The sequence below is a fragment of the Candida tropicalis genome (genome assembly GCF_000006335.3).
Source record: "Candida tropicalis MYA-3404 genomic scaffold supercont3.2, whole genome shotgun sequence".
Lineage (NCBI taxonomy): Eukaryota > Fungi > Ascomycota > Pichiomycetes > Serinales > Debaryomycetaceae > Candida > Candida tropicalis.
In genome coordinates, this window is record NW_003020049.1 from 1,609,527 (window position 1) to 1,631,950 (window position 22,424).

At 33.1% G+C, this 22,424-nt stretch overlaps 17 protein-coding genes across 17 annotated transcripts; 4 read left to right on the plus strand and 13 right to left on the minus strand. All coding sequences in view use genetic code 12, as the record gives it.

Annotated features, from left to right (window-relative positions):
- Window positions 1-348: 348 nt before the first annotated feature.
- Window positions 349-903, plus strand: TIM22 (translocation channel protein; the record flags this gene model as incomplete). Its single annotated transcript, XM_002547469.1, has 1 exon — window positions 349-903. One exon carries the CDS (start codon window positions 349-351, stop codon window positions 901-903), a length of 555 nt encoding a protein of 184 aa, XP_002547515.1.
- Window positions 904-1,185: 282 nt separating this feature from the next.
- Window positions 1,186-1,650, minus strand: CTRG_01823 (uncharacterized protein; the record flags this gene model as incomplete). The annotated part of the gene is made up of 1 exon (XM_002547470.1): window positions 1,186-1,650. The coding sequence occupies one exon, from the start codon at window positions 1,648-1,650 to the stop codon at window positions 1,186-1,188; it is 465 nt and encodes a 154-aa protein (XP_002547516.1).
- A 1,557-nt stretch (window positions 1,651-3,207) lies between these two features.
- CTRG_01824 (uncharacterized protein) lies at window positions 3,208-4,104 on the plus strand (the record flags this gene model as incomplete). Its single annotated transcript, XM_002547471.1, has 1 exon — window positions 3,208-4,104. The coding sequence occupies one exon, from the start codon at window positions 3,208-3,210 to the stop codon at window positions 4,102-4,104; it is 897 nt and encodes a 298-aa protein (XP_002547517.1).
- A 116-nt stretch (window positions 4,105-4,220) lies between these two features.
- On the minus strand, window positions 4,221-4,778 carry CTRG_01825 (resistance to Congo red protein; the record flags this gene model as incomplete). The annotated part of the gene is made up of 1 exon (XM_002547472.1): window positions 4,221-4,778. One exon carries the CDS (start codon window positions 4,776-4,778, stop codon window positions 4,221-4,223), a length of 558 nt encoding a protein of 185 aa, XP_002547518.1.
- A 543-nt stretch (window positions 4,779-5,321) lies between these two features.
- On the minus strand, window positions 5,322-5,780 carry CTRG_01826 (resistance to Congo red protein; the record flags this gene model as incomplete). Its single annotated transcript, XM_002547473.1, has 1 exon — window positions 5,322-5,780. The coding sequence occupies one exon, from the start codon at window positions 5,778-5,780 to the stop codon at window positions 5,322-5,324; it is 459 nt and encodes a 152-aa protein (XP_002547519.1).
- A 609-nt stretch (window positions 5,781-6,389) lies between these two features.
- On the minus strand, window positions 6,390-6,788 carry CTRG_01827 (resistance to Congo red protein; the record flags this gene model as incomplete). Its single annotated transcript, XM_002547474.1, has 1 exon — window positions 6,390-6,788. The coding sequence occupies one exon, from the start codon at window positions 6,786-6,788 to the stop codon at window positions 6,390-6,392; it is 399 nt and encodes a 132-aa protein (XP_002547520.1).
- Window positions 6,789-7,119: 331 nt separating this feature from the next.
- Window positions 7,120-7,542, minus strand: CTRG_01828 (resistance to Congo red protein; the record flags this gene model as incomplete). Its single annotated transcript, XM_002547475.1, has 1 exon — window positions 7,120-7,542. One exon carries the CDS (start codon window positions 7,540-7,542, stop codon window positions 7,120-7,122), a length of 423 nt encoding a protein of 140 aa, XP_002547521.1.
- Window positions 7,543-7,759: 217 nt separating this feature from the next.
- On the minus strand, window positions 7,760-8,206 carry CTRG_01829 (resistance to Congo red protein; the record flags this gene model as incomplete). Its single annotated transcript, XM_002547476.1, has 1 exon — window positions 7,760-8,206. One exon carries the CDS (start codon window positions 8,204-8,206, stop codon window positions 7,760-7,762), a length of 447 nt encoding a protein of 148 aa, XP_002547522.1.
- A 347-nt stretch (window positions 8,207-8,553) lies between these two features.
- CTRG_01830 (uncharacterized protein) lies at window positions 8,554-8,973 on the minus strand (the record flags this gene model as incomplete). Its single annotated transcript, XM_002547477.1, has 1 exon — window positions 8,554-8,973. One exon carries the CDS (start codon window positions 8,971-8,973, stop codon window positions 8,554-8,556), a length of 420 nt encoding a protein of 139 aa, XP_002547523.1.
- Window positions 8,974-9,325: 352 nt separating this feature from the next.
- On the minus strand, window positions 9,326-9,787 carry CTRG_01831 (resistance to Congo red protein; the record flags this gene model as incomplete). Its single annotated transcript, XM_002547478.1, has 1 exon — window positions 9,326-9,787. The coding sequence occupies one exon, from the start codon at window positions 9,785-9,787 to the stop codon at window positions 9,326-9,328; it is 462 nt and encodes a 153-aa protein (XP_002547524.1).
- A 296-nt stretch (window positions 9,788-10,083) lies between these two features.
- Window positions 10,084-10,509, minus strand: CTRG_01832 (resistance to Congo red protein; the record flags this gene model as incomplete). Its single annotated transcript, XM_002547479.1, has 1 exon — window positions 10,084-10,509. One exon carries the CDS (start codon window positions 10,507-10,509, stop codon window positions 10,084-10,086), a length of 426 nt encoding a protein of 141 aa, XP_002547525.1.
- An 880-nt stretch (window positions 10,510-11,389) lies between these two features.
- TEF1 (translation elongation factor EF-1 alpha) lies at window positions 11,390-12,766 on the minus strand (the record flags this gene model as incomplete). The annotated part of the gene is made up of 1 exon (XM_002547480.1): window positions 11,390-12,766. The coding sequence occupies one exon, from the start codon at window positions 12,764-12,766 to the stop codon at window positions 11,390-11,392; it is 1,377 nt and encodes a 458-aa protein (XP_002547526.1).
- Window positions 12,767-13,137: 371 nt separating this feature from the next.
- On the minus strand, window positions 13,138-15,297 carry CTRG_01834 (protein kinase activating protein; the record flags this gene model as incomplete). Its single annotated transcript, XM_002547481.1, has 1 exon — window positions 13,138-15,297. One exon carries the CDS (start codon window positions 15,295-15,297, stop codon window positions 13,138-13,140), a length of 2,160 nt encoding a protein of 719 aa, XP_002547527.1.
- Window positions 15,298-16,097: 800 nt separating this feature from the next.
- CTRG_01835 (uncharacterized protein) lies at window positions 16,098-17,288 on the plus strand (the record flags this gene model as incomplete). The annotated part of the gene is made up of 1 exon (XM_002547482.1): window positions 16,098-17,288. One exon carries the CDS (start codon window positions 16,098-16,100, stop codon window positions 17,286-17,288), a length of 1,191 nt encoding a protein of 396 aa, XP_002547528.1.
- A 70-nt stretch (window positions 17,289-17,358) lies between these two features.
- Window positions 17,359-17,904, minus strand: CTRG_01836 (uncharacterized protein; the record flags this gene model as incomplete). Its single annotated transcript, XM_002547483.1, has 1 exon — window positions 17,359-17,904. One exon carries the CDS (start codon window positions 17,902-17,904, stop codon window positions 17,359-17,361), a length of 546 nt encoding a protein of 181 aa, XP_002547529.1.
- Window positions 17,905-18,344: 440 nt separating this feature from the next.
- CTRG_01837 (DNA-3-methyladenine glycosylase II) lies at window positions 18,345-19,520 on the plus strand (the record flags this gene model as incomplete). The annotated part of the gene is made up of 1 exon (XM_002547484.1): window positions 18,345-19,520. The coding sequence occupies one exon, from the start codon at window positions 18,345-18,347 to the stop codon at window positions 19,518-19,520; it is 1,176 nt and encodes a 391-aa protein (XP_002547530.1).
- Window positions 19,521-19,563: 43 nt separating this feature from the next.
- Window positions 19,564-20,511, minus strand: PGA46 (Pga46p; the record flags this gene model as incomplete). Its single annotated transcript, XM_002547485.1, has 1 exon — window positions 19,564-20,511. One exon carries the CDS (start codon window positions 20,509-20,511, stop codon window positions 19,564-19,566), a length of 948 nt encoding a protein of 315 aa, XP_002547531.1.
- Window positions 20,512-22,424: the final 1,913 nt, after the last annotated feature.

Here is a 22,424-nt window from a genome sequence, read left to right on the forward strand (position 1 = left end):
GGAACCTGACTTTAGATCAATAGTATATCTCTTCTGTATTTTAAAACAATATCTAAACCATTACAGATCATTGAATATACTCTTTTGCGAATTTTCCTTGATCGGATTTCTTTGATTATCTTGCAACCACTCTTGATGCCAAACCATTTCGCAAGTCACTGAGAGGCAACCAACCAAAAAAAAAATCAACAGAAAAAAAAACTTTCATAATCTAAAGTAACAGTACAGCAAAAATGAGAACTGAAGAAAAAAAGGGAGAAAAATTTTCATTATGAGAGGTTCAACTAGTACTTCACTTACTCAATAGTCTTTCTCCATCATTATACATTATACCGTTACATATATATCATGAGTTTATGGGGAGTATATACTGGTCCAGCACCACCTAAGAAATCTATTCAAGAAATGACTCAACAAGAGCAAGCAGAAGAAGGTGCTCGACAGATGATTTCATTTATGCAATCATGTCCCGGAAAAACCATCATGTCTGCTGTATCTGGTTTTGGGTTGGGTGCTTTCTTTGGTTTATTCATGGCATCTATGGCATATGATGCTCCTATAGGAACAGCATCTGTTAAAGGTATTTCTGAATTACCATTTAAACAACAAATGAAATTACAATTTACAGATATGGCTAAAAGATCTTATTCAAGTGCTAAAAATTTCGGATATATTGGTATGGTATACCTGGGTGTTGAATGTACTGTCGAAAGTTTAAGAGCAAAACATGATATTTATAATGGTGTCAGTGCTGGGTGTATAACTGGTGCTGGGTTGGCTATCAAGGCTGGTCCTCATGCTGCATTTATGGGTTGTGCCGGTTTTGCTGCATTCAGTTTGGCTATTGATATGTATTTAAACAGTGATTCTGCACCACCTCCAGAAAATGATTATGATATATAATTATTATTAATTGTCTATTAATTTGGGTGGAAATTGGAGAGAAAATCTTGTATATAATGATGATAATAATTATAATAATAATAATACTGTTGGAGAAGTAAATAAATAATTGATAAGGGAATGTACTATAATTTGTTCAACAAAAGTAATAACAATATTGATATTTGAAATCAGCCATGATTAATGAACTTAATAAAAAAAATACCACAGATATTACTAGACCAATGATGAACCAATACTTCCAATTATTTATAAAATTATAGTTCATTTTATTTAACTGTTTCAATTTTGTAGACTTGACCTTGCGTTTTCAAATTCAGTTATCATTTCATCTTCATCGTTTACTTCTTGTTCGAGTATTTCCAATTGTTTTCCATTGTCCTGGTGTAAAAGTTCAAATAATCCATTTAACCTTTCCTCTAATTCAAGTAATTGGATCTCATTGATTTGTTCAATTTCATTTACTTCATGTATCAATTGTCGTAACTTATTTCTTACTCTTTCTTTAGTGGTAAGATTCGATCGTATATATGGTCTGTTTCCCGATGTGAACAGTCGTAGACTAGTATTATAAGATACCAGTGTATTCATATTAGTATTATGGATCGGAATTGGATTCGAAACTTGTCGATGTTCTTGTTGTTGTTGATGATCTTGATTTTGGTTAGGAATTGGTCTTTGCCTTACAGGCTTATAACTCAACGGTAAAGGATCTCCTAAATTTATTAAATCTGATCTTTTACTCATATTAGCATTGTTATGTTTTGTGTGAATAACCTATGTGCATTAGATACAACGTTTATTTGTAAAAAAAAAAAAAATTTTGTTTTTGGTGTTTGTTTTGGTTTCGTACATTTTTTTTTTCTTTCTTTCTTTTTCGTTCACTTCTCGATGGAGGAACCGACGAAACTGGAACTAAGTGAGAAGCGCATACTTTAGAGAGATAGAAAAAAAAAATTAACGTGTCGCGTGTTAAAAATCATCTCTAAATTGATGGTTTTGTAAACTGACAATAGAAAACAAGCCATGAATGAAGAACTGGATATAGTAGGGAGTCAACACACGTTGTATGATATCACAGTAAATAATACTGTGATTTCTATAAATAGTACATAGCATATATCTTCATTTCTATACATTCATAGCTGGTTGAAACACAACTTTAACCACAAGTATGGCAAATATTCCAGCTCAGATATTGTTGAACTAGAACAGAACCCATCATAAATTTATGTCACAAGACTTTAAAATAACGGCAGTTTATTCAATTAACACAATTATGACCGAAATAATTTTTCATCTATTTTTGGAATAAAATCAAAAGTAAAAAATTGATTTTGATAAAATCGGTAATAATCGAAAATTTCATTATCAATGAATCTTAAAACTATACGATGCACAATCCAATTCGAGACTACTGTTACTATTGTTAACCTGAAATTAACCAACAAAGGGTTGTCAATCCATTTTTATTACCTATAAATGATGTTGTCATATCAAAACATCATTTCATTTTCACCCAAGTCTGCTTTGCATTTTTGTACTTCACAGTTGAAACTGCCGGCTTTTTATTTTTTTTCTTGGACATCTCCACAATTTTTTTTTTAAAGTTAAGATGCACACGCTACCAAATGGAAATTGTTCGTAAATCAAATTTGTTTTTGCAATTCTACACGCCCAATTATTGATTAATTAATTAATTGATGTACTGTACTGTACAATTTGTTGGACAGGAGTGAAAATGTAACCCCAAACAAAAGAAAGTAATGATTGTAAAAATATCTTACATAATTTAAATTGAAACGGGGGGATATAGAGGGGTAGAAGTAGGGAGATAGGTAGATTTAGATATACAACATGATTTACAAAAGCAGATAATCTATTACAAATCAATGTTACTTTTTATTTTATTATATTACCAATGTTATTAATAGAGAATTAATTACTTAATAGTTAAATATAATAGTAATCTTATTAGTTTAGAATGGATCTTTTAAATTTTCTTAATAATGTCGATAAACTTAATGTGTACATGTGTAGGTGCATGTGTAGGTGCCGCCCTATTCTACAGAACAAAAAAAAAAGACCAGAAAATTGTCGTGTAGAGCACATTAATATTTGGCTTTTGACTTCACAAACTACCCACACCAATAATTTTTATCCCTTGTTTATATATTTACATTTATCCCACTTGATTTAACAAAAAATTTTTTTTTTTTTATTTATTTTTTGACTACTTATTTCACTTATCCTTTCCTTTGAACAACATTAGATAACACTTATCTTATTTAACAGAAGAAGAATATGCCTCAAAGAAAATCTAGAGTAGGATCATTCTACATTGATATTGAGAAAAATGGATTACCATATGATGATAAACAACATAAACATTTCAAGCTGAAAATCAACAATGGGAAATCAAATTTTTTGACAGTTACATTTTTTTCACTTTGTATAATGTGTTCAGTGTATTTTATTTATAATTATCGTTCATTATGGAACAATAACTTACAATTGGATCAATCAATATTACTTTCATCTACTTCAAACGCAAATTCACCAGAGATTTCTATTTTAAAAGATGAGTTGATGTCAAATTATGATGATGTCAACAATGGGGGTACTGGTTTATCCCTTTCTAATGAAGTTCAAGAAGAATTAAAGCACCAACATCATACCCCACATACTAGAGTTTCTGCACCATTATCACAAAAACAACCACAAGAAGGTTCAGTTGTTGATAGTGGTTCCCAAGAAGAAAAAGATGATAATGAAGAAAACGATAATGATTATGATATCTCTAATAGCAAATCAAATATAGATGCAATAATAGAAGAAAATGATGATCTAGAGCAAGATCCTGACATGCATATTTTAGTTCAAGAAAATTTAAAGGAAATATTTTCAGTTAATCCAATCATTGTATTATCATTGAATAATCAAATAGATAAATTGAATACAATTCTTTTGAATTTGAATATTAGTCCAGAACCAAAAATAATAAACTTGTCAAGACATCCTAATTATCTCAATATTTTGAAATATTTGAAAAATATTAATCATTCGGATGTGGAGAATATTCCAAGATTATTCTTGGGTGGATTACCAGTTGGTACTAGTAAAGAAATAATTGAAATGTATGAAAATAATGAATTGATTAGTTATTTAAGATCAAAAGGTGAAGGGTTAATTAATGTTTAGTCAGGTTGGTATATCGAAAGGTTTCTATTTTTTTTTTAGTACGTTTTCTTGATTATATTAATATATGTATAAATTTAGAGAATCTATCAATGAAAAGAGACATGTTGCAAATTCATTCAGTAACGCAAAGTACGTAACATCATTGGTGTGACTCTTGGTGGTGGCGGTTGTTGCTGTTGTTGTTGATCAGGCAGAACTGGAGAACTAGCTAGTGATTCATTTTCTTCACCAAAAGATCTTTCATTCAGTCTAATATATGCCATTGGAGGTACTTGAAGAGCATCTATATTTTCATGGAAAACACCATCATCATCAAAATATCCCATATCGTTTTCATTTGTTTTAGCTGTATATGGAGGTACAAGATCATCAGGGTATTCTGATTGATTAGTAGGATCTTCATTTTCATTTGGTTCATTATTCCTTGATGTTGACCTAGGTACTAGACCATTTGATTGTGTAGTTTCCTGCCTTTGTTGTTCTTCCCGTTCTCTTTCCTCCTGAAGCCTTCTAGTTTTAGCTTTATTCGAAACACCCACTGCCAGACCAATAGTGAAGAATACCACTATAATAACAAAAATAATTGCAATTGTATAACCAGCTGCTGATCCCACGGCTCGTTTCTCCAAATTAACAGATTTTACCAGTTCTTGATTTGATTGATAAAGGTACATTAGATAAAGTTGGAATTGTTAGTTATTCAATTGTATCAATTGATGGAAAGAAACCAAAACACATCCTTTGTATTTATAGGAGAGAATGACATTGCTCCACATTCACTCCCATACACCCCTTCAAAAAAACTAGTTATGACTTGACAATGGGAACATTCATTTTAATTTTTTTAGTTCTTGGTGCTTATGTAATAAGGTCACCTCGTAGTTCGTAGAATACAATAAGCCACGTGAACTTGATATATTGTAAATCTATCATCATAATCATTTGTAAGAATAACTGGTTATCTTACATCTATGGATTAATCCTCCCGTCGGTACTTCCAAATGGGATTGAACGTCTTTATACTAAATGCGATCATCTGTGAAGCTAAAAACGTGCGAGTTGATAATAATTGTTACACTACTTAGATGACAGAAGTTTTTCTTCAATGGCAGCTTGCTTGACTATTGTGTGACCTGCAAACTGAAGAATATAGACAATACAATTTACAACTTGTAGATTACTCAAATAAATACATGTGTATTTCTATTTTCTTAGATTCATCTAACATATGCCACTGGAGGACTAGATGGAGGTTTCATTGAATCAACAGGATGAAATTTCCCTTCTGGATCATAATATCCCATATCATTGTCATTTGCATTAGCTGAATAAGGTGGGACAAAATCTTCGGGATTCTCAGTTTGATTAACAGGAGTTATATTATGTTCAGCGCCATTATTGTATATTATTAATGGACCTTGAAAAGTATTCATCAAAGCAGATTGCTGTCTTTCTTGCATTTGTGCTTCTTCTTCTCTTTGATATTGACTAGTATATAAAGCTCGTTCACCTTGTTCATCAAGTCTTTTGCTTGAACAACAATATGCAATAATAAGGGAAAATATAAATAACACAAGTACAATTATTCCAATTGCAGCACCGGCAATTACCCCCAGGGATCGTTTTTGCAAATTAACAAATTTAGATAATTCTTCTGTTGATTGATAAAGGTACATTGAATGTTGGACGAGTTTTTCCTTGATTTATACATGTTTAATCAAAAAATATATAAAAAAAAGAATAACTAGCTATTACTTGTATTTATAGCTCAGGAGTGAATTGTAGGTAATGAAATTACCACCAAAAAAAAGTGAAAACAACGTGCCTACCATTAATCCCTACATCAAATTTAGTCAATGAAGCATAGGAGATAAGGTCGATATTTTTCTCTTAGTCTAGTTCCGGTAATTGGTATTTCTTGGATTACGTAGTGACCAGCGTCGTAAAATAGGTCAGAAAAAAAAAATGCAAACCACTGTCATATATGAATTATTTAAACGTCCTCTAGTTTTAGTATTTAATGATTCTAAACAGACTGTCAAGTCACTCATTTATTATAGAATGACTGTCTCTCAATGATAACTTGCTGAGATATCTGAAAACCGTTGTGGATCTTTCGGTAAAATAAAGTGTTGGTGCTGTGGGAGTGATAATTAGCCGTGCCAGGATCAACTTTGCGTCACACAATGTCTATAATCAATCTAGAAATGCTACAATTATCTAACGATCAATACGATATAGAATAAACTATATGAGAAAAATTGATACTTACTATTTATTATAACCTATTTTACATATGATTCAGGAGGCGTAAATTCAACAAAGTGGAAGTTTCCTTGTGAATCATAATATCCCATATCATTCTCATTAGCATTAATTGTATAAGGCGGAACATAATCATCTGGATACTCTGTTTGATTAGTAGGTAAAGTTCTTTCATTACGATTTCTAGAGCGGGATTGATTATTACGTCTAGAATGTTGAACGGTTTGTTGTGTTGTACCTGATGAACGAAGCAGCTGTTCAAACTGACGTGCTTGACGAGTACGTCTTTGTTCCCGACGTCTTTCACGACGTTCTGCTCTTTGTCTATGATCTTTCAAGACTCGATCTATTGGAGTTTCATCATTATCTGTTTTCTTTCTTGATTTAATTGCACCAATTGCAAAAATTATAGCAAACATAATAACCAGAATTCAGGGGGGGGGGGGATTGGATATAGTGAACAAATTTCTTCTCAACTCTCTCTCTGTTGTTCTATTTTTTTTTTTATTCACGGAGAGATAGTATTGAATTTAAATACCCCAGAGAGAAGAACCTTGATTCATTAAAGGCTGAGTTATAAACAATCATGTAGATTATATATACATATATGAATTTATCCAGGAGATTTATCATCCATTGTTGATGCAGTTACAAAATCAATTAAAAGAAAAAAATCCGTTGATTGTTGCAACTATTACATAGCCCATCATACACGGACTCAAAAAAACGTGACGCATAGGAGTTCATATATTAACGGGTATAAAGTAATGGAGGAGGGGAAACTAATCTTGAATTACCTGTACTTGGATGAAACTTACCTTCTTGATCATAATAACCGAGGTCGTTTTTCTCATCTGGTGTAGCACTATATGGAGGAACATAATCGTTAGGGTTCTCATCACGATTAGATAGATGAGCTATTGGAGGGGATCGAACTTCAGTTCCTGATGAATGATTTGTTTGTCCATGAGATTGTGAGATTGTGGTTTCTTCTTGTTGTTGCTGTTGTTGTTGAACAAAGTTCCTTGCATTTTGTTTCCTTTTGGCACTGGCAAATACAATTAATGCTGCAACTATAAATGCAGCAAGTATGAGCCCGGTACCTATACCATAACTAGCATCTCTTTTCTGCAAATGAACATATTCAATACAATATTTGTTAAATAGGTACATTCTTGACGATTCAAGTGTAGGCTAGTGTTACCAATGTATTCTTTATTTTATTATGAACAGAAAAATGGGGAAACAAAATAGCAACTTTTTTTTTTTTCCTTTTTATTTTTTCTTTCTTATTGTTTTACAATCACTTGTGTGACCCCATAATTGCCGGAGTGTAATTAATATCAATATCAAATGTAAAAATGTAGATATATTAATCAAACTATAAACACTATCTAGTATAAGCAAGTGGTGGCAGAAGTGGTGGTTTTATATAATCTATAGCATGAAACTTACCTTCTGAATCATAGTATCCCATATCATTCTCATTAACATTAGCCGTATACGGCGGAACAAAATCATCCGGTTGTTCAGATTGATTTGAATATATCATACTTGTAGCAGTCATTTCACTAGTTCTCAGTCCTTGTCTTTGTCTGTCACGGTACAGTATGACTCGTCCCAGTGACAATGGTTGTGGTACCGGGATAGAATTCCTCATGTGTGGTAGTTCATGTGGTACCCCCTTTTGCTTATTCCTCTGGACTATAATGGTAATAACAACTAGAATTCCAATGACAAAAAGTGCAATGGGAAACGCTATAGCTCCGGCAATGGTTCCATCTCTTTTGGTTAAAACTTGATGGACTATATCTCGGTTTTCATGGAACAAAAACATGTTGGAATACTCTGAAGAATCACAATAATATTAAACAACACAGGTAACGTGGTAAGGCACTGCTTGTATAAAACAAAAAAAATCAATTAGGATTGATAAAAGAATTGAATTCGACTGTTCGATGAATATCCTAAGAAGGGCAAACTAATAGTTATTTTTTTTTGGATACATGATCCAGTTAATCCTGATGTGAAGAAATGGTTTGCAATTTATAATTCAGGAGTCGGGAGAGGGGGGAATTAAATCTGTAAAAAAAAAAAAAAAAGAAACAACAATGGTAAGTTTAGAATCTAGTATTGTTCAGATTGAATGAATGTATATTTTAAAAGTAGAAAATCAATTTTAATCTATACACGAGCAACTGGTGGAGGTGATATTGGTACGTTTTGATGTATTTTGTGAAATCTTCCATCTTGATCATAATACCCCATATCATTTGAATCTTGTGCTGTCTCACTGTAAGGTGGAACGGTTTCTTCCGGAATTTCTGAACGGGTCGCACCTGTTGGCCTCTCAGTAGTGGGATAACTGGTATTATTTGCTCGCGGTACAAAACCTGCTCTTCGAGGTCTTAATACATAAGTTTGTCGACCTTGAGCCTGTCTATGTTCTTCCCTAAGTCGTTTATGTCTTTTTACAACGGAAACAAATAATAAAACCCATATGATAGTAACCACAACCACAGTTATAATAGCACCAGCAACAACACCACTACCGGAACGTTTATAAAGATGCAAAACGGGTTCGTCTTTGTGATATAAAAACATTTCTGAATAGATATCGGTTTAAAAACTATTCTTTAATACTACAAGATATTTACAGCAAAGAAATGGATGAGCTTTATATATTATTCGAAATTGATTTTTTTTATTATTATTATTGCTTCTTTATTATCCCCCACCGCAAGTGTCATTCGTGACAGTGAAATTTCATTGGGCTTTCAATTCGTAAATTGTTCTCTATTAGAATTGCAAGTCTTGCGCCGATAAATTAAACAACAAATGAATATGTATTAACATCATCACACATTCTAGAGAACGAAACGCCTCATATTAATAGAACAATATTAATAATCTAGAATTAATTCTATATACACTTGTTGTTATATAATATATCTATCTATCTAGTATATGCAATTGGAGGAGAAGAAGGAGGTTTGAAACTATCAACTCTATGAAATTTTCCTTCTATATCGTAATATCCCATATCGTTGGCATGCTGTGGTGTTTCACTATAAGGAGGTACAAAATCATTTGGAACATCAGAATCATTTGGTTGAGATGGGGGTGGATTATATTGAGTAGTTTCCATTGTTATTTCACTGGGAACAGTTCCTATACTTGGTGGAGCAACAACAGATGTTCGGTTTTCTGTAGAAGATACAGCACAAATAGTATCATTTTGTAATCGACGACGAACATTTCTGTTTCGTTGCCACTTGTGAATGCTCATTATACCAGCAATACTCCATCCTACACACATATTTACAATCGCAATGATTGAACCAGGGGAATGAGAAATAGACCTCTTTGTTAGATTATTATAGGTAGCATGGTTTTGATCATGATAAAATAAGAGCATTGAAAAGTGAATAATCAATTGGAAAAAAACAGACAACGTTTCCTGGGAAAGGGATTCAGTGTCTGTATTTATAGTAATGCAAAATAACTTCCAAGTTGTCTAGTGCCAAGAAAGACTCACAATGTAGTCATTGGAGTTTTTCTTACCTACTGTCATTTTGCTACTGTGGAACTCGTAAATATGTTTGCGGCTGTTTTTTGATTACATAATCAAAATTTAAGTAGACACAAACTTGCTGCTAGTGGAAATCATATATTAAATGTAATTAAACTATAAGTTTGTGCACTTTACAACTGTCATTGTCTAACTTGTGCCTTTTCTGGTGTGCTTGGCAATTTGATATTGTCAATAGAATGAAATTTCCAGTCAGAATCATAATACCCTAGATCGATTTTTTCATCAGCTGTAACATTGTAAGGAGGAACAAAGTCATAGATGCTTTGAATAGGATTTAAAGACCTAGACAGATTGTTTTGTTGTTCGGGATTACCATTATTCATAGTTTGATTACCAAGTGATCTTCTCATTTGTTGTATTCCTTCAAGATCATCACATTTTTTGGTATCCATTCTTCTTCTTCGTCTTTGACAATAAACAATAAGAAATATCATAAAACATACAACAAACACAAAACTGGCGATACCAACTCCTATATGATCAGCATTGGAACGTTTAGAAAGTGAAGCATCAGGCAAAGAGACCTTGGAGATAAAATTATTCATCAAGAAGATTAATACTGAATAATTTGAAGAGCAAACAAACAAAAAAAAGAAAGATCAAATTTTTGTATTGAAATTAAAGATCATCATCACTGTATTTATACGACAGTTGAATATGTTGAAAAAAAAGGAGGGAGGGAGGGGGGATAATAGTATGAATGATACCGTTGTCCAATTGGAGAATTATATTTCGTGGCTCTATTATATGTTTTAGCTTATTCTACCTTGATATCGAAGAGGCTTATATTTCGTGGGGAGAAAATATATTTAGGAATGATTAATTTTGCCAATCTAATAAGTGCATGAAGATATTGCGATTACGTAAGAACTCTTTTATTTATATGGCAGGTTATAAAACAAGAACTAACCTTAAATTGAATAATACAAACGATGCTTAGACTTAAATTGGACCAACAAATTGAATTATTGATTTAATGGAAGAATGACAGTACTTCGATACTAATCAAAAAATATCTATCGGATCCAACTTTCCATCATCAATAGTTTTAAAAAAAATATTAATTCTTCATTCTTTTATCATCAACAACTTTAATCCGAGTAAACAAAGGTGGGTGTAAAGTTCGTAAATTACACATATCGTTCATTTCGGAACAACAATTGCATATTACTAAAATGTTTTTATATTGGCTATAATTTCATAGAATATTTATTCAACGAAAATCTTGATAAAAAAATATGCAAGAACTGAAATTTTGGATCAGCAACCTTAACCATGCATTCTTATCAAAATCAACACAAATCTACAATTTCGAAATTTTATAAAATATAATATATTATATTTCAAATATAATAAGAAAATAAACTAAATAAATGAATACAAAAGAAAAACTCTAAACGATATTAACCAAAATATTCAAGTTGTTTATTTCTTAGCAGCTTTTTGGGCAGCTTTGGTAACTTTACCAGCTTTGTCGGATTTTTCAACAGATTTGATGACACCAACAGCAACGGTTTGTCTCATATCTCTGACAGCGAATCTACCTAATGGTGGGTAGTCAGTGAAAGCTTCAACACACATTGGTTTGGTTGGAACCATCTTGACAATAGCAGCATCACCGGATTTGACGAATTTTGGATTTTCTTCCAATTTCTTACCAGTTCTTCTGTCAATCTTTTCAACCAAGGTGTCGAATTTACAAGCAATATGAGCAGTGTGACAATCCAAGACTGGAGAGTAACCAGCAGAGATTTGACCTGGGTGGTTCAAGACAATAACTTGAGCGTTGAAAGAGTCACAACCCTTTGGTGGATCGTTCTTGGAGTCACCACAAACGTTACCTCTTCTAATTTCTTTAACAGAAACGTTCTTAACGTTGAAACCAACATTGTCACCTGGGACACCTTCAGCCAATTGTTCGTGGTGCATTTCAACGGATTTGACTTCAGTGGTAACACCAGCTGGGGCGAAAGTAACAACCATACCGGCTTTGATGACACCAGTTTCAACTCTACCGACTGGCACAGTACCAATACCACCAATCTTGTAAACATCTTGCAATGGCAATCTCAATGGCTTGTCAGTTGGTCTTGAAGGTGGTTCAATAGCATCAATGGCTTCCAACAAAGTCTTACCGGTAACCTTACCAGCCTTGGTTTCTTTTTCCCAACCCTTGTACCATGGACAGTTGGTAGAAGCTTCAATCATGTTGTCACCATTCCAACCAGAGATTGGAACGAATGGAACAGCCTTAGGGTTGTAACCAACCTTCTTGACGAAGTTAGAAGTTTCCTTGATAATTTCTTCAAATCTGTTTTTGTCCCATTTAACAGAGTCCATCTTGTTGACAGCAACAATCAATTGTTTGACACCCAAGGTGTAAGCCAACAAAGCGTGTTCTCTGGTTTGACCATCTTTAGAAATACCAGCTTCGAATTCACCAGTACCACCAGCAATAATCAAAATAGCACAATCAGCTTGGGAAGTACCAGTAATCATGTTCTTGATGAAATCTCTGTGACCTGGAGCATCAATAACGGTAACGTGGTATTTTGGAGTTTCGAATTTCCACAAAGCGATATCAATGGTGATACCTCTTTCTCTTTCAGCCTTCAATTTATCCAAGACCCAAGCGTATTTGAAAGAACCTTTACCCAATTCAGCGGCTTCTTTTTCGAATTTTTCAATGGTTCTCTTGTCAATACCACCACACTTGTAAATCAAGTGACCGGTGGTAGTAGATTTACCAGAATCGACGTGACCAATAACAACGACGTTAACGTGAGTTTTTTCTTTACCCATGATTGATTATTTCTATAGATGTGAAGAGGAAAAAGAAGAAAGAAAAAAAAAAGAGTTAGAATCAAGAAGAAAAAAATGGAAAGAAAAATTTTTTTTTTGAAGAGGCAAGAGTGAGTAAGTGAGAGAATGCGTGAGAATTGGGGAGGCCCAGCCCAAAACGGGAGAAAACCAACAAACAAACAAAAAAGAAATGACCAAAATTGGCTGATAACAGCGAAGAGCAAATACAGAAAAAATAGCGGGCAAATTTATTTGAGTGCGCCCATACAAAATGTTAACACTCCATACAAAAATGTTGCGCACGTGCAAAAAGTATTCTCGCATACATTAAATTAGGGTTACAACCCTCACTAATATAAAATTATTTACATTTATTCTTTTCTTCTTCGTTTATGTGAGTAATTATTTGGGAGAACAGAACTTTCAAGTTTTTCTAGTAGTCTTTCTTGATTAAACAATGAGTCATTATCTTGATATCTTATCTGTGACATCATATCCTCTTCCATTGTGACGTCGGGGTTTACGTTTTGTTCTGACTCATCGTCATCCATAGATTTAGTATTTGCAGCCTCTAACAATTTTGATCGTATTGATTTGGGTGATTTATCAGCAGCTATCAATTTCCCATACTTTCTCTTGGCATTTGTTCGTCTTGGTGATGGTAATTTAACCAGAGCTGTAGACGCAGAATTATCGCTTGTTGTGGTGTGTGTCTCCTGGTCATTATCTCCATCTTCATTAGCGACAGCGGTAGTGTCTGCAACAGAACCTTCTCGACTGGCTTTATCTAGATTCTTCACATACTCCAATAACGATTTAGGCTTGTTGTAGTTACTAGGAGCGAATATACACCATTGTAAATCAGTGATGTCTGGCATGACAATATGTGATTTGCTTGCTGATTGTTCCATTATATCCCAAAGATACGCAACAGAAACGACTGGGATATTCCATTGTTTTGCTGCATCAATTTTGTTTTTGGCAGACATGAGGGACACAGAACCACCTGTTGGACAATTGACGATTTCCTTACATTTGTATTGGAATAATCTCGGAGAGTTTTTAATGAAACTAGGTTTAAATAGATTAATATTAAGAATTAACAAATCTCTGTCTTCGGCCAATGATTCACAATATTCAAAATTCAATGCCTTCATCAACTTTTCAATGTGCATCAACTCAACTCCAGTAAAACCAGTTATACAAATCTTGAATATTTTCTTTGAAGAAAGTAGCCCCTTCATTGGCTGACCCCATCTATCTAAAACGATTTTCTTGTAAAACATGCATCTTTCAATGAAAAATTCCGTTACTACTTTGACAAACCCATTGGTAATCCGCAGTTTCAATTCAGATGGTAATACTTTTAACACAGTTATATACTGACTTCCTTTAATCGATGGCATCACAACATGGGTAATTGAATCATCATTTGGATCATTGGCAACTTCACCCAGAAAACTCTCAATCGTTTTGGATAACAAATCAAACTGTCTTGAATCAAATCCTATAGTGAGAAAATTAAATCCCAAAAAAAGTTGACTCTCCAGAGCAGTTGAGGATTCACGTTTATCAGCAAGAATTGGACCTCCATCATTACCTTCACTATCTATATCACGAGACTGAGTATACGAATTATCATCCTCGTCCTCGTCCTCATCATCTTCTTCATCCCAGGTTTTATCTCGAATCAACTGTTTATTATGCCTTTCAGTATGATCCATAATCGAATGCCAGATATCAGCGTTGGCTTTGTTGACAGCTGCTTTCTTCTTCTGTTCAGGTTCAGCTGACTCCGACCTTCGAATTGTAAGGTTTGACTCTTGTCTGACAATATCTTCATTGCTTTTTATTTCATTCCAAACATCACATCCTTTCTCGTATGTCTCATTTGGGTTTTCAGTAATTAAATAATCTTCAGGACACATTGCTGCACCTCGTACAATACTATCCACGATCCAAACTGGATGAAGAATCTTAACTCCCCATTCGACTGCCTTTTCATATCTGGTACCTCGAGGATCAGTAGTAACCATAATTTTATGTGTTTTCAGTAATGATTCCTTTGCACTTCCACCATGTTTGACAAATAATTTGTACAAATTCTTCGGTTTATAATATTCTTCTGGGTCATCTTTCGGTCGAAAGTTGACGTTATGAATAAGATGATTTATTTGTGCTGATGTCATCTGTATTCGTGAGAAACAAATAGTCATATCATTGAATATAGGAAGGAGATAATTTTTGATATTTAGATTTTCCAGTGTTTCATCCACTCCATCAAGCCAATGTTTATGTATTGCATTGATGGCATCAGTACCAATAAACCTTATATCTGATCTATTCTTGACAGAAAATATGTACTTCTCAGTTGATCTACTACCAACAATTAAATAATCAACATCTGTCATTAAATCATAATAGTGGATCCCTCCAAGGACGTTTATTTTCTCAACCACGTCTCGTTTTTCTTTGGCATCAATTCCAGTACAACAGAACGCCAATCCAGCTAAGGGTTTAAAAGTTGTCATTCTTGTACGTCAATAATACAGTGAATCTAATAGTACATGTAATTATAGGATGATGATACAAATGAATGAATATGTAGGTGCGATCTATTGTTTGGTTAATAGAATGTAAATATTTCTATGATAGAAGTAAGTTTTTTCTTGTATTTTTTTTTTTTTTAACAATCTTGACATTCGCGTGTGTTGTAACGGGTTTAATCAATTCAAAGAAGAAGAAAAAAAAAAAGATACGCATTTCCCAATCTGGTGAAACTCGATAAGAAGTCCGAAATAGACTACAGTTATTCCATAAACCATCTAGCCGTCCTCCAGATGACTATTAAGAATTACCAGCTTACAGGTTTATCGGATTCACCAGGAACGAAAAGAATGTAACTGCTGAGGACTACACGAATCGTTCGTTATTTGACAACCAACTCAGACAAGCTACAATTACACATCCAACATCCTCAGTGCAAAATCAACCACCAACTCATCATGAATAATACCTCCATTAATCTACAAGTTGTTTCAATCATTGTTAATCTGGTATAAATGGAAAGATGACCCCACATTTTTCAAAGTATCCCACGGACTGTGCGAAAGTTTAGACTTCTTCTGTCCCCCCTCTTTCCCCCCTAGAAATTAGCTCCCGCCAAAAAATATCACAATCCGAAAAAGAAAAAAAAAAAAGTGGAGCATTTATTGAATCTTCCCCCCGTGTTTGTTTGAGATCAGACAATATATAAACTTGACGAATTTTATGCCATTTTTTTTGTTTCAGTTATTCATAGACGTATCCACAGACTTTTTGATTTTTAATTATGACATTGACACCAAATACTTCTCCATTTTATGAACATACATTAAAGATTAAAGATGCAGCTAGTCCCAGGGCACCTGGATCAGTTGTGTTGTCACAGCCAAGTACTTTACGTGAAGATTATCAATTGAAAATTGCTTATCGGAAGTATGTCACAACTAGAGTAATTCCACATAATGCCAAACGTATCAATTTTTTGTTTTTACATGGCAATGGGATGAATAAAGGTATTTGGCATTCTCAAATCGATAAATTATTTGCAACCTATGAAATAAGTTTCCCAGAATTACATATTGATACAATTATTGCTGCTGATCACGTAAACATGGGAGATTCTGCTTATGTTAATCGTGGTAAATTGGGTCATGTCAGTGATTGGAATGATTTTGCAAAAGATGCTATCATGTTAACCAAAGTTCATGAAAGAGAGAGCTTTCTTCATCCAAATGCTTTCAATGTTGTTGTTGCTCATTCAATGGGTGGATTTGCAGCTATTCAAATGACGGCAATTGAACCAAATTTGTTCCAATCTTCAGTGTTGATAAATCCTGTTTGTGTAACTGTACCAGGTGATAACAAAGACTTTGACAGGACTTATCGTGATTGGTTTGAACGTGGCTTTGTGAAATTTTATTTTGATAAAATCCCAGAAAATGTCAATTGGTACCATCAAATTTATGAACATTACAGTAAACGTTCATTCTATAAGAATTTTGATCCAATTGTTTTGCGTAATATGTTGGAAGATGAAATTCCTGAGTTTTATGATCGAAAGAGTCATTATGATACAGTTGAATTGAAACATGATGGGTTTGAAGATTATATTAATTATTATAATCTGAGATTTTCAATTCCAGAAACCAAAGCATTATATCAACAAGTTAAAGTGCCAACAAAGATGTTATGTGGTACCAATGATGGAATGTCGGCATTGATCAATCTATATAAGGATGATGACTTGAGTTTTGCAAACATTGAATTTTTAGAAGGAATGTATCATAATATGCATGCGGAAAACCCAGACTTGGTTATGAATTTAGTTAATGATTTTGTTTTGGATTGCTTTGAAAAGAACCAACAAACAACTGATGATGATTTTAAGAAGAAATATGGTTCTGAATACAAACAAAAGTTAAGAACTGAGGTATTAAAGGATTTATTTGGAGATATTGAATTACCTAGCAAATTATGAGATTTCTATACATATATAATAAGTACATTTTCTATAGTAATGGGAAGAATTAAAAACAAACAATGATATATCAATTTGGAGTAGTTGCATTAGTATGAATATTTGAACTAGTATCAAATACCGATTTCACAGATGATTTTTGTGAACTTAATGAAGTTTTAGATATCGCCAAAAGATGATTAAAATCCTGTGAGATTTTACTTTTCAAACAACTTTTAGCAAACAATGGGATAGCCAATGGTGTTGAAACATGACGAGCAGGAACCGCAGCAGTAGTTTGATCTTTAAAATCATTAAGATCAAGAACTTGTTTTTTCTTAGACTTCTTTTTCTTCCTTTTAAATTTCAATTTTGATTTTTTAAATTTTGACCACATAGGTTTAATCAATTTTTTAAATGGCCAAAATCTCTTTATACTTGTCATTATGGTTGATTCCTTTAAAATTTCTACATTGTGATTTTCATTATATACCATTGAAAGTTGTGATTCATATGTATAAATTTCAGTTGATGACATAGGAGAAGGAGACCCCAATATGGCACATCTTGAATTTGATGGATCAATTCTCAATTCATGTTCATGACAATAACGTTCCCATTCTGAAGAATATGTCATTACTCTAATAATTCACAATCACCAACTATTATGGAATAGATTAGAACTAGAAAAGAAATACACACTTTCTATTGATTTGAATTTGGAATAAGGGATAAGAATTTTGATATAAATGTGTTGCCAAAAAATAGATGAAGGAAAAAGAGAGAGAAAAAAAAATAAACAAACAAGTGTGTTAAAGAATGACGTCGTTCGTTTGGTTGCCAAAATTTAAACACATCATGCGAAATTTAAATGATGGATTAATATAAACACATTAAATGTGGTGGATTGCACCCTTTTGAATTAGGGAATGGTTGTTTAATGATTCGAGAGCATATCAGTTACATCAGTAAGTTCGGTTTCTCTCTTTTTTTTTTTTTTGGAGCAAAAGTTTATGCACCCATGCCTATTGGAACCGGAAATATGATTGCTAAATTTTTTCAGCACATTTTTCATTGATGGTCACAAAATTAAGAAATCAAAAAAAAAATTGGGGAGGGAGAAAGAGAAAAATAATTTATAAGCAATTTCATATTTCCATGATTTTACTCCATACTATAAATTCATTCAACATATTCAATAAACTTCTTTCTTTTTCATCACGTGTATTATTAACAAGAATGGCTCCAGTTACGCGTTCTAGATCAACCAAAGTTGTGGTGAAGACCTCATCTGTTGAAACAGTTATTGACAAACCAAGTGTTGCTAAACCTAAAATCACCAAGCCTAAATTAACAAAATCGAAACCAAAGTTAACCAAATCAACCCTGGATTTAGAAAGCTTATTGACACATATAAAAATACCTGATGATCTTAAACTCCCACAGAAATATATAGATAATCACTCAGAAGAGTTTATTAAAGGAATTGAACACGTCTTGAAAATTGATCCTTCTTTATATCCCGTGGTTGTACATCAAGATTTTACAAGATTTGGCAGTGCAATAACTGAAAAGAAACACAATGAAGAGAATAAAATTCATACTTATTGGTACTCATTGATTAGATCAGTTATTGGACAACAAGTCAGTGGTGCCGCTGCTAAATCCATACAGACGCGTTTCGAAGGGTTATTCAACGGTGATGTACCAACTCCTGGTAAAACATTGGAGTTTTCTGCCGAGGACTTGAGAGCAGTTGGATTATCTAATATGAAAGTCAAGTATGTTCAAAGTATTAGTGAAGCGTTTAATGATCCGAATAATCATTTAACTCATTTGGAATTCTATGAAAAATCCCCATTGAATGAAATATTAGTTGAATTGTGTAAATTGAAAGGAATTGGAATGTGGTCAGCTAAAATGTTTGCAATTTTTACATTGGAAGAAATGGATGTATTTGCTGAAGATGATTTAGGTATTGCTCGGGGCATGGCAAGATATTTGAATAAACGACCAGATTTGTTAAAAAAAATTAAACTTGATAGTGCCAATGATGATGAGACACAGTTGTTGTTAAAGAAGAAACTGAAGTTTTTCAACAAGAGTGATTCGAAAAGAACTTGGACTCCAATTCATGATGGATATGTTAAATATGCTGCTAGACCATTCGAACCATATAGAACGGTTTTAATGATGATTTTATGGAGATTAAGTTCCACCAATATTGAAGTATTGGAGAAATTAGATGAATAGAAGCAAAAAGACAAGAGAGACAGAGTATATAATCGTATTATTACTAAATGAAAAATAAACACAGAATTACGATAGCAAAATAAGCATTTGTAATAGATTTGAATGAATTCAAACTTGATCCAGAATCGCTACCATCACTATCATGTTCACCACCGATATCTATCACTTTTGGTGAACCTTTTGTTTCTTTAAGTTTATTCAACTCTTGTTCAATTTCACCAAGTCCATAATCCAAATTTTTTGACCTTAAGAATTCCAAATCTGTAACATTAAAACCTTGTTCTTCTACCAAATACTTGATGAATTCTTCAACATCTAATTCAATCTCGTTATTATAAACATATTTGGATTGAACATATGGTTGATCTTTACCTTCATCAGCAATCAATCTGACCCAACGTTTTAAATCTCTCGGATCACTAACTGTATCATCGTAGTTTGTGATTTTAGATTGTAGTTTTGAATTCTCATGTTTTTCTTTGGATGTTTTCTTCTTATTTTTGGATTTGTCTGATGTGCCAGTGTCTTGCTCTTTGAACATTAAGAAGTCCTTAATCCATGATCTACGTGAATGAACTTTTGGTGTTGAAGATGCTGAACTAGAGATGTCTTCATTAACGTCAGAATCAGAATCTGTATCAGTATCGGTGTGGTTTGAGTCAACATTCTCGGGATTTGATTTTGCTAAAGTTGGTTCTAATACAATCGCAGTTGTAGTTGTTACCGATACATCTTTTTTAAACCTTGATCGTAAGCCAAAATGATGATAATTGATTTTTTTAGGAATAAATGATTCTCTGATTGATTGTTGTTTTTCATTAACGGGAATTTCTAAGTTTTCTTGTAATTCTGGTAAATATTGTTTAAATTTTGATTTAAGGATCAATCCAGGATTATCGATTTCTTCATCGTTTATAGTCAATTCCACTGCGGTTGTATGTTGGAGAAAAACAATGAGCCATATAATTGGGATAAGGAGATATATCTTCATGATTAACGACTTATATAGCTCAATCAAGAGAATTGTGTTTTTTCAAGTTAATGACATTCTCACTACATAGTTTGTTATTTTATTTCCACACCTTTGGTTTGTAATATTTTTGCAACCATAACAGAAAGTTTCACCGACGGAAAAAATAAGTTGTCGCATAGCATTAGACCCCTAAAATCGTAAACTAGACGAACTTTGTCACTTTACACAAATATTTCACCGAATTATGGATCTTAGGTATGAACAAGGAAATCGTGCCCGTTAAGACACATATCCATATACAGAATCCAATACGATGGTGTATATCACAAAAGAAATAATTAGTCGTGGTCTAATCAAGAAAAAATTAATTTCATTTGTTTTTGTTTTGATGTTTCACAACAATATTGAGAAAAAATTTTTTGTTTATTATTCTGGTTCAACACGGAAATTATTATTTTCACGGTAAAAACACATGCATGCACTATTTTACATTCGCGAATCCCTCATGTATTTCTTTTTGGGTTCAAATAGGGCAAGTAACCAATGAGATTCAAAACCTAAATACTAAGATAATGCACCACAAGGCAAGAAAAGACTATGTATTGTGATTCAAAACTACTAAAATTTAAAAATAAAGGGTCCGTATGACAAGAAAAAATCCTAGTTACAAAATATAAAGGTGAAAATTATTTGCAATTTCATAAACGCGTCGTTATTAATAAAGCGTAATTTCAGTTCATAACTAATTTCATCATGAATGATCAGCTTGAAGAAGAGAACCCAAATCAACACATTCACACTTGAAATGTAAGGTACAGTTGGTTTTTCTATTTTTTCTCGAAAATATATTCTTAATTAAGTGAATCTAGATCCTAATATGTGTCTGTAGAAACGAAGATTTTCAACAACTAAATTGGGCTTATTTCAAGGCAGGTTAATGCCGATTCATCCTAGGAGAACAAACAAAATTAAAAATTAAAATTTGATATTCCATGGATGGCTTTTTTTCCCTACTCACCATGGCTTGCAAGTATCACTGGTAACAAACTGTAATGTGACACAAGTTTTGTAATTGAATGCCTTCTTGTATTTCATCAGAATTTCCCATATTTACTATGTTCCTTATTTTGGTACAGTAGAAGCCACTACTAACGGTACCATACCGCCTTTAGCCCAAATTAATTGATTGTTTGTGGTTGTATTCAGTGTTACCCAAGATATCTCGGTACCTTAAATTATTCTCCATTTTATCTCGTCCTTTTTTTCTTCCACTCTCCTTTTTTACTATTGTTCTCACCTTCCAGTTATAATTAATAACTTTGCTACTGACACAAAATTATGCAAACAATTAACAGTAAGACAATGGTTATTAACAGGTACACGAACTATAAGCCCACCATTAATTTCTTACGATAACGACGACGACGACGACAACAGAAAAATATGACCTCTAGGTTAATTCCATGGAAAGTGAGTTACGCAACAAGACTTGAAGTTTGTAAGTTGTGGATCAGGGCAAATTGTACGTGTCTAGCTGCCCTAAGATTTTCGATTTTGTTGCCTGAATTTTTTTTCTTTCATTACTGCATACTATACTCACAGGGAGGAAAACTTGCTGTATATAAAATTCCCGTTCGATAACAGATGTTTGTGTGATTAACACAAGGAAGTCTTAAGCCTTGATGCATATAGTGAGGTTCAATTTATTTTGTCATGATTTATAGCAAAGGTAAATAACATTCTATTGTTCAAAGTATGTGAGTGTTTCAAATGAAAATTGAGCGAATAAATTAATCCAGTGCATCGACCGCCCGCCCGTCCCACGACAAACAACAAAAAAAAAACAACCCATCCACTGATCTTCCAAATAATGCAAGCAACCACTATCCAGTGAGTTAGCTTCTTGTTTTTGCAAACAAAACAAGTCAAAC